This window comes from Monodon monoceros, unplaced genomic scaffold (genome assembly GCF_005190385.1).
Source record: "Monodon monoceros isolate NGI ecotype Baffin Bay Population unplaced genomic scaffold, NGI_Narwhal_1 Super_Scaffold_9, whole genome shotgun sequence".
NCBI classification, from domain to species: domain Eukaryota; kingdom Metazoa; phylum Chordata; class Mammalia; order Artiodactyla; family Monodontidae; genus Monodon; species Monodon monoceros.
Window position 1 is genome coordinate 11,513,047 of NW_021703786.1, and position 15,445 is coordinate 11,528,491.

General features: G+C 47.8%; 1 protein-coding gene and 1 non-coding gene across 8 annotated transcripts in view; one reads left to right on the top strand and one right to left on the bottom strand.

Annotated features, from left to right (window-relative positions):
* Positions 1–9,469: 9,469 nt before the first annotated feature.
* Positions 9,470–15,445, bottom strand: part of HNF1B (HNF1 homeobox B) — a 52,882-nt gene continuing 46,906 nt past the window's right edge. For 6 of the 7 annotated variants that reach the window (XM_029211303.1, XM_029211305.1, XM_029211302.1 and 3 more), the window contains one exon: positions 9,470–10,457. In XM_029211303.1, the coding sequence (XP_029067136.1) occupies positions 10,437–10,457 (21 nt within the window). In that variant the 3' untranslated portion in view covers positions 9,470–10,436. The remainder of the gene's footprint in view (positions 10,458–15,445) is intronic. The other variant, XM_029211300.1, reaches the window with a different exon arrangement.
* On the top strand, positions 14,580–14,711 carry LOC114889881. The gene has a single exon (XR_003792173.1). It is a non-coding gene; the product is annotated as a small nucleolar RNA SNORA72 (small nucleolar RNA).

Below are 15,445 nucleotides of genomic sequence, written 5' to 3' on the forward strand. Positions count from 1 at the left end.
CCGGAACTAAGTCGGGGTCATGGCGAATTGCCTGCAACTCCTCATAGGAAGGTTAAAAACACATAGAATGAAATTCCCCTCCGAGTCCCCTGACCTGCCCAACTGCCCCAGAGACAATGCACCAAAACCTAAGTGTGCAAACATGCCTGAGAATGAGGAAATTCATGGTTTCATATAATCCTCACATTCGAGCAGCAACGTGGACTGGCACCAGGCTCTCCCCCATGTCACAGATGCAGAACCCGAGGCCTTGGAGAGGGGAAGCAGCCTGTGGAATATCCCCTGGCTGGGCCAGGACTGCGATGGGGTTTATGGGGTGGGGTGGGGGGGTGGCGGGGGCCGGGGGCGTAGGGCCCAGGCGTGGCTCTTGATTCTACTGAACAGTGCTGGGCTGGAGCCTCTAGTAACTTGCCAGACAGACCCCCATGGTTCTGGAGACTCTGGCCACAGCCCTTTATCTTTCCTCCCCATGACCTGTGCAGATCTGATGGCTCTCGTTCTGAAAGATCTGGACTCTAGAACTCAGCTAAGAGCTGGTGGGACAATGGAAATGTGGGCTTTGGAATGTATCTAAACAACCCACAGCCCTGTCCCCTCCTCCCCAAAGACTGACCAATGACCCCTAAACCCCTGGATTGTTCCTAAGAAACCTAGTGTGGCTTTGGCAACTGCCTGGATTGTCACCATTTCCACCCTTCAGTGCTGGAGTATCTTCATCTTAGCCTGTACTGCCATGTAAAAGAAAACGCAACCGAATCTGGAGTAAGTTAGGTTGTAGAGCTAATCATGTGGAGAGTCACCTTCTTATGACATTAAGACCTCCAGGAGAGCCACTGAAAAGTCTTGTGAGGTCTGCTAATTCCTCTGCCAGTGAGGAATGTGTTTATTCTTCCAAGGGGCAAAGATCCCCCACTCAAAGTGACGCTGCCACATTGTGTAACCAGGAACACGGGTTGTTGCTGATGTAAACAGCGGCCGGGGGCAGACCTGCCGGGAGCCTGGGCTCCTTTTCCCAGAGGTGTTTCTTATGAATGGTTGTGTCCAGTGAAGCAATTTCCTGCCTTGTAAATTTCTGCCCAGCAAACCACATCTCCTATCTATCTGCTGCCTGGCTCTGGGTCATAAAACAATTCCCCAGAGACCAATCAGAGCCCGATCAGGAGTCCTTGAGTAACAGGAAAATTACCCTCCACCTGCAGACGTAATGACACTCTGCAAGCTAGTGGCTTTGCAGTTTCTGAACGTAAACATCACATGCCTTATGCCATGCCTTACCTCTGCTCATCTGAAATGGGGGGCCCACATATTTGATTCTCAGGCCCTGGTTCACTCCTCAGAGGCACTGGCTGGCTAGTGACCCATTACCTTGACCTGAGGACCCTGCAGCCTGGAGAACATATTTCACTGTGTCAGATCACGATTTGCAGAGCCGGGGCAAGAGAAGTTCAGGCAGGGGGTCTCAGGCACAGAGGGGACAGAAGATTTGGGCTGAAACTACATTGGAACCGATTTGGACATTCACTTGGCATTTTATGGGTCCTCAGCCTGGAATGTTTTCTCCCCACCCCCTCCCCCATCTGCCTGGTGAACTGACATTCATTCTTTCTATTTTATTTTATTTATTTATTTATTATTTGGCTGCTTTGGGTCTTTGTTGCTGCATGCGGGCTTTCTCTAGTTGTGTCGAGCAGGGGCTACTCTTCATTGCGGTGCGCAGGCTTCTCACTGCGGTGGCTTCTCTTGTTGTGGAGCACGGGCTCTAGGCGTGCGGGCTTCAGTAGTTGTGGCACGCAGGCTCAGTAGTTGTGGCTCGCGGGCTCTAGAGCGCAGGCTCAGTAGTTGTGGCACACGGGCTTAGTTGCTCCGCGGCATGTGGGATCTTCCCAGACCAGGGCTTGAACCCGTGTCCCCTGCATTGGCAGGTGGATTCTTAACCACTGCGCCACCAGGGAAGTCCCCTGACATTCATTCTTTGTGATGCAGTTCAAGTGTCCTCCAAGGAAACTTCTCTGACTTCCACCCAGACAGAATTTCCTCCACTGTCCTACCACTCTACCTTCTAACACCAACACAGCACATTCATTGCAATAACTTGCAAAATTTTCTGTCTCCCTGGCCAGGCTGGGAACTCCTTCAAGGCATCTTGGAATCCCCAGCACCCACCGCTGTGCCTGGCTCAAGTCAGTGTGCAAAAGAGGGTTGTTGAATAAATGAGTGAATGGGCATCTATTATGTGTCTCTCTACCACACTTAGATGCTTTGCATATGGAAAATGCACAATGGATATAGTCAAAGGGATGAAGCTCTGGGTTAGGCCAGTAAAGACAGACATAACCTAGGGCTCCTGTCCTGGAGAAGTCTGCAATCTGGTTATGTTTCTATGCGTGATAGGAATATTTGCAGACAGGGTATAAAGATCAGATTCACAGATAGACAGAAGCGGATTGTCTTTGTTGTTGGTTTTCCTTTCTGAGGGCCAGCTCAGAAGCCAGAATGGGTTCCAAGCTGGTCTATGTAACCCTAGTACTGCACTAGCCATAAAGAGATACCTAGGACCTCCATTTTCATCTCTTTCCTTTCTCCTTGTCCCCATTTATAGCAGATATAACAGTGACTTGCTCCTTCCTTTGAAGCTTGGGAGACCCCAGACAGAGGTGCTGAGGGTGGTGGTAGCAGGTGCACACTGGGGTCATTTTCCAGTTGTAAAACTAGTAAACTCCATGACACACATACACACATGCATTCACTCAAAAAATATTTACTGAGTGCCTAATATGTACCAGGTACTAGATGCTGGGGACAAAACAGTGAATAAAACTCCCAGGTCCCTGCTCTCATAGAACTTACACTCCAGTTGGGGGCAGGCACTCAGTGATGGCGGGGATGGGGCCCATCATGTTCTCTCTCACATAGTCCAAAAAAACTGGACGCAAATAACTAATATTTAGTGCACACTTTCTCATGTACCTGGTGAAGGACTTGATCCACCTTGTATCTCATTTAATCCTTACAACAGCCCCATTTTCAGAGAAGGAAACAGGCTCAGAGAGGTTAAGTATCCTTCCCAAGATCACACAGCTAGTAAGTGGTAGAGCCAGGATTTGAACTTCGATTTGCCTGACTCCCCCCAGCCTGAGCTCCTCACCGTGACTCTGTATGGCAGCAGTAAATATTTACCAGGTGAACAAAGGGGTGGATGAATGGTTAACCGTCACTACAGTTGCAGCCTGTTGTTTTGCTTCCATGATACAAACGTGAGCACCACGTTTAAGTTTTTCATTTACTTATTGATTCAAGCTTTTCCAAAGTGTGGCTCCCATAGAGAGTAGATTTCATAAAGATGAAGAAACAAGCATCTTTCTTGTTATCATCTGTGTTTCCCGGGCAAGGCAACCTATTTTACACAAATAATCATGAATTATCATTGAAAAAGTTATGCCAAAGAAACTATCACCTTCAGTTCTCTTTTCTGGGTTTGTGGTAAAGTCTGTATTAGGCTGCATAACGACCCCCAAAGATAGCAGGTCTGAATCCTTGGAAGCTGTCAACCATTATCTTAAAAGGAAAGAGACTTTGCAGATGTGATGAAGGAAGAATGTCCTGGATAATCTGGGTGGGCCCTAAATGCAATGACATGGATCCTTATGAGGAGGAAGAAGAGGGAGATTTGACACAGGAGAGAAGGCAATGACACCAGGAAGGCAGGGATTGGAGTGATGTGGCCACAAGCTAGGGAACCTGGAAGCCACCAGGAGCTGGAGGATGCAAGGAGCAGATTCTCCCCTATAACCTGCGGAGGGAGTGTGGCCCTGCTGACCCCTGGCTTGGGCTCAGTGATACTGACTTTGGACTTCTGGCCCCCAGAACTGTGAGAGTATATATTTCTGGTGTTTTAAGCCACTGAGCTTGTGGAAATTTCTTATAGCAGCCACGGGAAACTAATACAGTCTTCTACAGAAGGAGGCAGCAGGGAGAACAAGTCTTTGACCACCAGCGTAGGTGATTCAGAAATACACTCTCTTTTAAAACTAAAAATAGAATTACCATATGACCCAGCAATCCCACTCTTGAGCACACATCCAGACAAAACTCTAATCCAAAAAGATACGTGCACCCCTACATTCATAGCAGCACTATAAACAGTAGCCAAGACATGGAAACAACCTAAATGTCCATCGACAGACAAATGGATAAAGAAGATGTGGTACATATATACAATGGAATACTACTCAGATATAAAAAGAATGAAATAATGCCATTTGCAGCAACATGGATGCAACTAGAGATTATCATATTAAGTGAAATAAGTCAGAAAGAGAAATACAAATACCATATGGTACACTCATATGTGGAATCTAAAATATGACACAAATGAACCTATCTATGAAACAGAAACAGACTCACAGACATAGAGAATAGACTTCTGGTTGTCAAGGGGGGGGGTTGGGGGAGGGATGGAGTGGGAGGTTGGGATTAGCAGATGTAAGCTTTTATATATAATAGAACGGATAAACAACAAGGCCCTACTGTATAGCACAGAGAACTATACTCAGTATCTGACGATAAGTCGTAATGGAAAAGAATACAAAAAAAGAATGTATATATAAGTATAACTGAATCACTTTGCTGTACAGTAGAAATCAACACAACATTGTAAGTCAACTATACTTCAATTAAAAAAAAAAAAAGAAATGCATTCTTTTTTTAGTCAGGATGCCCCCAAGAAATCCCACCTTGGAAAGCAAGGGGATCCCCCTACAAAAATGAATCCACCTCCTTCCCAGCTCCCATCCCCTCTCTTGGCTTTGTGTTTCTTTCCATTGCCTGTCAATCAATGCCCGGCATACTGTATATTTGTTTATTTCGTTATTGTTGGCTCCCTCCCAGTTGAATGTAAACTCCATGGGAAGAGTAACATTTTTTAAACTGCTTTTCTTTCCATACCTAGAAGTGTATGTAGCACATAGTAAGCACTCAATAAACACTTGTTGGATGAATGATCAAATGTCAGGTTACTGCCACCTGGAGAGTCCTGACATCATATCAGGGACATGATAACAGCAGACATCACAGCATGACATACTACCCAGATGCTTCCTAAAGTACCACTTTACAAGATGCCTGAGATAAGAGTCTTTGCCCAGGTAATATCGTTTTCCATTTTCGATAACATCAATTTCTATTTCCTGATTTGTCCAGGCCTCAGACCTTGGAATCCTCTTTGATGCCACATCTAAACTATCGGAAAACCCTCGTGCCTTCAAATCCTCTCCCTTTAAAACCACATCCACGATCAGACAGCCTCTCGTCACCTCCACCCCCACCCCCTGGTCTCAGGCTCTGATGATGTATATCGCTTCCTGATGGTCTCTTTGCCGTCACTTTTGGCGCCTCCCTACAACTCAGCAGTCAGAGGGATTCTGTTAAAGCGTAAGCCAGATCTTGCCCCTGCTCTGCTCACAACTTTCTGATGGCCTCTAGCTCCCTCAGAATAAAAGTCCTTCCAGTAGCTTATAGCAGTCCTTACAATGGTGACCAGGTCCTTGTCATCTGTCATCACCTCCCCGCACTCTGCTCACACCCTGACTCCCACACTCCCGCTCACTCAGCTCTATAGCTACTTGAGCCTCCCTGCCGAATTTTTCATAGATTTAAAAAGATCATCTGACATGCACATACACACGTTCACACATTTACTACCCATCTCCTTAACCAGAATGTAAAGCTCACGAGGGCAAGGATTTTTATCTATTTGATTCACTGATGTATCTTCAGTGTCTAGAACAATGGTGCCTGGCACACAGTAGGTGTCAGTATTTCTTGAATAAATAAATGGGAAATATTATTTTGGACTAGATGATATTTCCAAAAGCAAAGGGATATACAGAAGGCTAAGGCCTTTTGGCTCAGGAAATCAGGCATGCTTTCCTTAGAGTGCGTTTTTTTTTTTTTTTTTGTCTTTTGAGAACTAGCTTTGGACTTCCCTGGCAGTCCAGTCGTTAAGACTCCACGCTTCCACTGCAGGGGGCACGGGTTCAATCCCTGGTCAGGGAATTAAGATCTTGCATGCCGTGCAGTGAAGCCAAAAAAAAAAAAAAAAGAAAGAAAAGAATACTAGCTTTATATTTTTATCTCTTTCATAATTAATTGGGAATCATTTAATATAATTGGTTTATTAAGGATGTCTGGACAATTGGCCACAGGAAGGAAACCTGCCTTTGGGGACTATAACAGTATGTATCTATTGAGAAAATTAAATGTGTGGAAATGGAGAAGAAATTTCGGGTGATCTGTTGGAATAAACATATTTATACATATGCAGACTGCATGAAACCTGCTCTGAGGATTTCTGCTTTTGATGTTGTCTCCCCTCATGTTTGTTCTGCTCATTCTTCCTTAGAAAGTATTTCCTCTATATACATGCAGATACCATTTTATATACACCAGGAAAAAAATGGTCATCCAGGTGTGTGAGAAGCCCTGCATGCCCCAAAGATTCATTTATAAAATACTGTCATGTTATAAATCTTGGCTGACAATCTAGTATTTGCCCAGCTGGAATGACCTCTGTACGAAAGAGAGACAGAGACAGGGAAAGAAAGGGAGGGAGGGAGACAGGGAGGGGCTTTATAGGCATTTGGTTTAGCTGATTGCAACTTCTCGTGAATATTCAGTCTGTTTGATACAACTGGGATGTGTTTAAAGTATTAAAAAACATGGATTTGTTATATGCCACTATGTGGTCCATTACTGGCAATCTCTTATTTTCCAGAACAGATTTCAATGGCATTTATTTGAATTACTTCCTCATTCAAAGGGGACGCATCAGCTCTGATTGTGCTTGGGAAGAAGTTCACTCCTGCCTCTTCCTGACCCACCCCCTTCCTTGCTCTCTGTATTCCTCCTCCATGACCGCCCCCTCCCCAACCTTTAGGGACATGAAGCCACCTTTAGTCCCAGCCACCTGGCTCTCTGTGGTCCTCCCACTCATCACCACATTTTTTTTTTTTTTTTTTTTGCAGTACGCGGGCCTCTCACTGTTGTGGCCTCTCCCGTTGCGGAGCACAGGCTTCAGACGCGCAGGCTCAGCGGCCATGGCTCACGGGCCCAGCCGCTCCGCGGCATGTGGGATCTTCCCAGACCCGGGCACGAACCCGTGTCCCCTGCATCGGCAGGCGGACTCTCAACCACTGCGCCACCAGGGAAGCCCCATCATCACATTTTACCTTCTTCTTTCCCTAAGGACACAGACTCCCCAGTCAAGCCTTTCCGTTCTCCTCAGACCTCTCCTCCCTGACTCACCTTCGGTTCACTGCTTGATTGGTCATATACCATAGACATGAGCAAAATCATTTCACCAGCGATTGGCAGTTTTCTTTACCAAGCGTCACGCTGGTGATGAGGGTGTCTGGAAAGATCAACCAAGTCCAGAAGACTGCATGAGGAGGCACTCTGGGATGAGAGGATGCTAACACACACGCTCTCACAACGTACCAGGCCCACGTCTAAGCGTTTAACATATATGAACTCAATCACTCCTGTGTACAGTAGGTACTACTATCACCCAGTGTTATGTAGGCAGACAGTGAAGTTGGAGATTCTAATCAAGGCACTCTGGCTCCAAAATGAATATCAAAGACCTGCCCCCCAGGCTTCCCTGGTGGCGCAGTGGTTGAGAGTCCGCCTGCCGATGCAGGGAACACGGGTTCGTGCCCCGGTCCAGGAAGATCCCACATGCCGCGGAGCGGCTGGGCCCGTGAGCCATGGCCGCTGAGCCTGCGCGTCCGGAGCCTGTGCTCTGCAACGGGAGAGGCCACAAGAGTGAGAGGCCCGCGTACCGCAAGAGGAAAAAAAAAAAGACCTGCCCCCAACCCAAAAGCTCAGTTCCCTGGCTGTCTACGCTGTGTTCTTATCCACCTGAATCCAGTAGCTAACACTCCAGTTATTTCTGCCTTCGCGGGGAGATAATCCACTGTTTGGCATGGACAAGTCAATCCATTTTAAGGTAGGTTTTCATTACCGATTTCATTTCTTATCCACGGGTGTGAAAATGAAATCTGCCTTCCTCGGATCTCACCCTAGAAGACGGAGGCAGATCATGGTAAAAACAGAACCATCTGTCTGTTAGCCTAGGCTCAGGGTGTAAAGAGAGACCCCGGAAATGTTGGTCCATAACATGCTGGAGGAAGGTATGCGGAGGTTTTAGTTGCAAATGAATCTTCAGAGTGGGTAATGCCTGCCTGAATGCACACGCAGTGAGCCTCCTTGCCCCTCAGAGCCAGTGGGAAGGGAGATTTGATTTAGAAGGGAGGTGCTCTCAGCTGTCAGGGTCACCTTCTACAAGTCTTGGATCACGTAGGGTTTGGTAAAGAAAACTCCCTAGAGATTTCCCCCTACCTGCCCACCCCCCAACTCCCAGATGGCCTCTTGGATGGTTAAGACCTTCTGGATTCTCAGGGTTATTGCAATAACACAAGATCTAAAATCTATCAAATGCAGATACTAGCTGTCCCAGAAACAACGTGAGTCCAAACACAGGGCTTCAGTTGAGGCTTGAGCTCGAGACCTATATTCCCTTCCTCTTCCTGGAACTCACAGGAGCCAACCAACAGGACATCTCAACCAGAGACAGCAAATCTTGGCCTCTCTTGATACATGGTGCTCGGCCTTGGCCCCAGTCCTTTTCAACCCAACCATGAATTTTCTCTTGACCACTTTAGCCCAAATTACATTGTCTGGGGGAGCCAGGAGCCAAAGGAGGTCAGCGTTTCCAAACCTACCCATCCCTGCCCTGGGGACTCAGTACATTTGCCCGGCTCACTAAGAATTACGTCTTCCACTACACTGAGATTTTGAAAAACCTGTTGCTTGGGGCCTCGTTGGCATGATGCCCTTGCTTACACCCAGCTTGGGAACTGCTCTGTCTAGAAGCCAGAAACCACATGCTGGTAGGTCTACGCTGCACGTAAGAGGAGACAGCAAAGAGGACAGGTCCAGCCTCCTTCTTCCTGGAGTCAACACTGGATCATCTGTGGCAAAGTCCCTGCTGGCAGAGTGTTCAGGCCTCTTTTGGCTTTTCACCTTCCTGCCTGGGAAGGAAGAGCCATTCTCCTGACTAACAGCCCTATGGAAGGGAAGAGAGCTGGAGTTAACACTTAAAAGGAGGTTGAAAATGTTACCCACGGGGATTCCACTTTTCCTACTTTTTCTCTGTTCCTGTGACCAACAGTCACCAAGAGTTCGCTCCATGTCTACTTCTGTGAGTCGCAGAAAGACAAAGGTATTGGAGTCTGACTGGGGTTACAGCCTTTTCTTACCTTAGCGGTAAAGCCGGCCTGAAGACACTGGGGCATGCAGCAGCGAGCCTGGTGGAGTAAGTGGAAAATTCCAAGGAGACCATGGGCCGGGGGTTCTTGGAGGAACCGTGGCAGGGGAAGAGTCAGAGACAGACAGAAATATGAGACTCTGGGCAGTGACAAAATAAATTGTTTTAATGGGAGGTTTTTGGAAAGGGCAACTTTTCTTTGTGCTATCAAACAGCCAGTGTCCCTGTCTTGGGGTTTCCTGGGGAGGTACTGGCTGATCCCCCAACCCCACCGGAAGCGAGGACGTTACTCTGACACTATGCTCAGCCCTTCCAGGGATCCAGAGGTGTGTCTTAACATCAGGAGATTGGAGTGAGCTAGCAGACAGTCCAAAATACACAGTCCCTGTGTGTGCCCGGGCCCGAGGAAGGGGGCAGGGGCTTCACTTCCACCTTAGATATTTCTCCGTGGGGGAAGACAGAGGGGGCAAATCACTTTGAAAATTCAACTCTGACCTTTACGAAGAAAACGGATAGACACTTTAGTATTATACACAGGGCAGAGGGGAGAGGAAGTAGAGGGGAAATTGCACTTAATTACAGTAGTTTATAGTTTACATCCATTGGACAAATTTACTTCTTTAAAAGAATCTCCAGATCAGCCGGGAGCGGGGGGGGGGGGGGGGGGGGGGGGGGGGGGGGGGGGGAGGTGGCTGATGTTTACAGTGCGTTTGGCTCAGTTCAATAGCACGTGTCCTCCTCGCCTCATGTCAGTAACAGATTCAAGTCTTCACATCAGTTTGTTCGATGAAGGAGCATAATGTAGACGCTCCGGCTTTCTCTCTTCCTCTTCCTCGGTTTCTCATCTCCCGCCTTTAGGACAGACCAGACGGGAGAGCTTGACGTCTTGGGAGAGGCATCGTGACAATACTGCATAGAAGGGAAGCTGGGCTCCGGGCCGCGCCTCTCAGAGCGGATTGTCCGAGGCGCTGGCAGGACGTCAGGTGAGCAGGGACCTCTCGCAGGTGCTGCTTGTCAGGTCACTGCGCTTTTCCGCGACAGCTGCCTGGAGGGTGATGGTGTGGAAAATAGGGTCCTTGTTGCTGTGCACAAAGTAAGTGATGTGTGGGCATCACCAGGCTTGGAGAGGACACTGCAGAGAGAGAGGAGAGACAGCTCAGCTGTGTACATCTGCTGGGACCTGGGCCATTAGTCTGGCTTCTCTGGGGGAGCTGAGACCCAACTCAGCAAAGAGCTGAGGCTGGAGGCCTGGGGACCCCGTGCCTGCTGAGCCTGAAACACGCTCCCTTTAGGAAGACCTAGGTGCCGGCTTCCCTGGCTACTTCAGAAGAGAGAAGTGAATTGCCGCCGACCTTGAAATAGTCATAACTCGCCGACCTTTATCCTGAAGTCGGGCTCCTCTTCCTGTGAGTTTATAAATAAACTGCTCAGTTTGGTGGCAATGGCAGCTGGATGGGGAGCTCTTGCTTCTGGTGGAAATAAGGATCTCTTCCTAAGTCCACTAAGAGCAGGGGTTCCCCTAGACCCCTTCCCAAACTGTAATGGACCCGTGAGTAGCAGAGATCCTGTTAAAATGTACTGATAGATTCTGATTCAGTGGACCTGGGGTAGGCCTAAGAACCTGCATTTCTAATCAGCTCCCAGCTTGGGTGGATGCTGCTGATATATTTTGAGCCACGGGGCCATAAAGCGCATGAGAAAATCACCACGTACTCACAAACGATCCATCAGGGAAGAAGCATGGGGAATTGCAAAGTGCTTTCTACAACATTTGTTACCGTCAGGACAAGAGCTCAGAGGACCAGGATCTAAGGGCTGAAGGCCTCTGACGCCAGGCTTCCCGGTGCATCGGGGCAGGAGACCTACCCAGCATGGAGGAGCCTTTGAGAGGAGCCAGACCCCCATCCGAGGCAGCCTCTGCTCCCAGAGCCCTGGGCCTTGCTCATCTCAGCTGTCTTGGAACACCACTGCTCGCCCTTGCCTTCCAGGGAGTCCCTTTTCTCCTCTCTCTGTCTCCTTCTTCTCTTTCCCCTTTGTTGTCATCTCAGGGGAAGGTTCTGCCCTTTGGCTTCGTGGCTTATTTTCTCAAGACCTCACCCAATACACACACGTGCCGCGCGCGCGCGCGCACGTGCGCGCGCACATACACGCACACCTCCCACTACTATTAAAGGCCTATTATCCCACTGTTATCTCATTAATCAGTGCTCCCAGCCATAGCCTTGTATGAGGCTGCCATTATGTCCATTTTACAGGTGAGGAAAACAAGGTCAAAGAGAGTCCGTGGATTGTCCAAGGTTTCAGACCTAGGAGAGTGTGGGGATTCAAACCAGTTCTGGGAGACCTCCCAGCCTGCGTTCTTTCTATTACGCTGAGGTTAGGAGCCTTCTACTAGCTTTCTTCTTGGTCAGTCTCCTTTCTCTGAGCCTTGGTTTCTCCACCTATAAGATGAAGGTCGTTGGGGGATCAGAGGGGCTGCTCTGTGTGCAGTACTCCGCACGGTGCTTGGTGTAACTGTCCTTGGTGACACTGGGCTGCCCGGGGTGCCCCCTTCCAGAGCTCCTCGGAGCAGGACTGAGCTGTGCGTCCGTGGGAGGAGACAGCTTGCTGGCCCTTCTTCATTCTTGAGACCCTGGTCAGGGTCCTTTGATACCCTTTGCCTCCTCTTCCTTCCCCCACCCACCCCCACTCTCGAGTTTCTTTACTCCCCACTATCAGCCTTTTTCCAATTTTCAGATTTCAGGTGGAGGAGAGAGAAAATGGCTTGTGACCTTGCAGGTTTCAATAGAAGAGCAAACACCAAGAGCAGATAAGGAGACGCCAGCAAGATTCTATGACCTGTCATTAGGGATGGGCTTCCCAGCTATCAAATGTTTGCTCACATAATAAAATGGTGGCAGAGCCCTAAATGTTGTCAAAGGAACTAGGGTTATTTGCCCCCTTCAGAGTCTAAACACAAACATCTGATAAGGGGTGCACTGTGCTCCCTCAGAACGGAGGCCTGGCTCACCCAGCGGCGCGGGGGCCTTGCCCGAGGACCTCTGAGTGACTACAGAGCCCTCGTCTGGAGGGTGTAGTGGCCGGGGGATTGTTAAGGACGTCCTCACCCTAAGAAGATTTGATCCGTAATGGGGAAGAGCTGACACTTATTGAGGTCCTACTGTGTGCCGGGCTGCACCGCTAAGTAAGGGCTTGACACGCATCATGGCATTGAATGCTCACGTCAAGCCTCTGAGGTAGGTAATTCATTCATTTCACACGGTTTGGAGGTCCTTCCATATCCTTAGCCCTTTTTTAGGCACTGGGTGTGTGTGCAGTTGTGAACAAGACCCTGTCCCCATCCCCACTGAGATTAAATTCTAGTGAGGGTTTTGAACAATGAATGAGTAAAACAAAATGCATAACATAAAAGTTTAGGAGGAGACGAACACTCTAGAAAAATAAGCGTGGTAAGAGGTTTCAGTGACTGGAGGGAAGAGGCAATAAATTAGGGAAGGGGATCGGAAGGTGATCCCCCCACTCTTTGAGGTGGTGATGTTTGAACTGAATGAAATGAACACAGGTAAAGATATGCATTAAAGAATATTCCAGGCAGAGGATACCACAGAAGCAGAAGTCCTGTGGTAGGATTGCTTCAGCTCTGGTTCAGCTGAGGCTGAGTGACAGAGGGAGAAAGGGCCGTGGTCTGACCACATAGGGCCTTGGAGGTCCCTGTTTCAGTCTGGTTGCAACGGGAAGCTAGTGGAGCATTTTGACAGGGGAGCGACATGATGGATTTCCCTTTTCCAGAGATCACTCTGGCTGCTGTGTGGTGAACAAAGCACACCCACCCCTGTGGGGCAAGACCGGAAGTGGGAAGTTAGGGGCCGCTGCAGGAGCGAAAGACTGATGGGGTGGTGAGAAGCGGTCAGACTGAGGATGCATTTTGAAGGACCCCTAGCAGAACTTATTGATGGACTGGATGTGGGATGCGGGGTATGAAATGATCAAGGGTACACTCAGGAATCTCACTGGAAGAACCGGTATCATGTTTGGAAATGGAGAAGCCCAAGGAGGAAGCAATTTGGGTCAGGAGGAATTGGGACAAAATGAAGAGCTGCAGGTTCACTTTGAGAGGCTTGTCAGGTATGTTAGGTATGCATCTGTATGTGCCAAAGATGCATCAGGTTTGTGAATGGACCCTCAGGGGAGAGGTCTGTACTGGAGACAGAATGATAGGATCCATCTTTGTGTACACTTGATCCAAAGCCCTGGGACTGGAGATGGCCCAGGGACAAACATGGAAGAGAAGAGGCCAAAGAGTGAGTCCCAGGGCCCTTTGACAAGTAAATGTCGCAAAGACGAGTTGCCAGCCAAGGAAAGGAGGAGTGGCCAGTGTCATAGGAGGAGAACCAGGAATGGGTAATGTCCTAAAATCCAAGTGAAAAAAGGAGGGAGTGATTCGCTGTGTCAGAGATAGAGCTTGAGAGATAACCACTGGATTTGGTGACAAGGAGGTATTAGTGAGCTGGCCAAGAGGGGTTTCAGGAACGTGGGGACAAAAGCCAGACTGAAATGTTCTCAAGAGAGGTATATATACAATGGGGGGGGGTATATATGCAATGGAGTACTCCTCAGCCATCAAAAAGAATGAAATTTCACCATTTGCAGCAACATGGATGGATTTGGAGGGTATTATGCTTAGTGAAAGAAGTCAGACAGCGAAAGACAAATACCGTATGATATCACTTATATGTGGAATCTAAAAAATACAACAAATGAGTGAATATAATAAAAAAAGTAACAGATTCACTAGAGAACAGACCAGCGATTACCAGTGGGGAGACGGAAGGTGGGTGGAAAAAGAAAGGAGATTAAGAGGTACAAACTACTATGAATAAAATAGATAAGCCACAAAGATCTGTTGTACAGCACAGATATTGGAATACAGCCATTATTTTATAATAACTATAATGGAGTATAACCTTTAAAAATTGTGAATCGCTATGTTGAAACTTATAGAATATTGTAAGCCAACTATACCTCAGTTAAAAGAAAAGAAAGAAAAGAGAACTGGGGGTGAGGAAGTAGAGACAATGAGTACAGATTATTATTAAGTTAGATTAATTATAGCTCTATTAATTACAAGTAAAGATCATACTTCCAGTTTTGTAGATGAGGGAACTGAGGCTTACAGAGATTTTAAGTGACGTGCGCAGGGTCTCAGAACAGAAAATTCTGTGCTCTTACCCACTACGTAAGTTTACTGCCTTTTCTGCGAATATTCTCGCTGTTCTGATTTTGTAATAATCAGGGCAGGCTAAACATTCACTATATTAAGACCATGCAAGTGTCCCCAGACCTAGTTCTTTTCCTAGGTCTGGTTTTATAAATGCTGGTGATAAACCAAGTCTGATTTATGTGATGAATCTTATGTGGGAAATGTCTGTGACTCTAGGTATCCAATCAACTTTGAGAAATGGTAGCACAGCTAGTGTAATAACTTTTGAAGATAACCATTGCTAATTTGATGATTACCCGTTGCCATTAAATGAATTGTAAAATTTTAAAAAAAGAAAGATTACTGCCTTTTATCTTGAGTGGGACACCAGGGAGAAATAAATGCCCTTTGCCATTCAAAATCCTCCTTCCTAAGCTCGAGAGACACTCAAGGTTACCAGCAGGGAAAGCCAAGATTGACCCAGCTGCCACGGACTGGGTGTTTCCAGCCAAGCGCTGAGCTGAGTGTTTTACAAGTTTTATTGTGTTTTGTCCTTTCAATGATCCACGAAGGAGGAATTGTTATCTTCATATTAAAGGTGAGGAAACTGAATTTCAGAGACGCTAGACTTTTCTCTTTGGTCACACAGGTAGACAATGGTGGAATCTTGAGCCCGGGTCTGCCTCGCGCCCACGTCGGCTCTTCATCAGCCCACACTGCCAGTGGGGAAGGTCGGGAGGGTGGGGGGCAGCTGCAGGGCATTTATGACGATGAGGCTGCCCACCTCCTTCTCGTCAGCACCCCTGACAGTGACTGCTCCGGGGGTCCTCTCCTGACCTCTCTCTACGTAAACTAGGAAGTGGAGCGGTGGGTAGAGAAGTTGTGGAAATAGGAGTGGGCTCACAGCCTGCCCACACTTG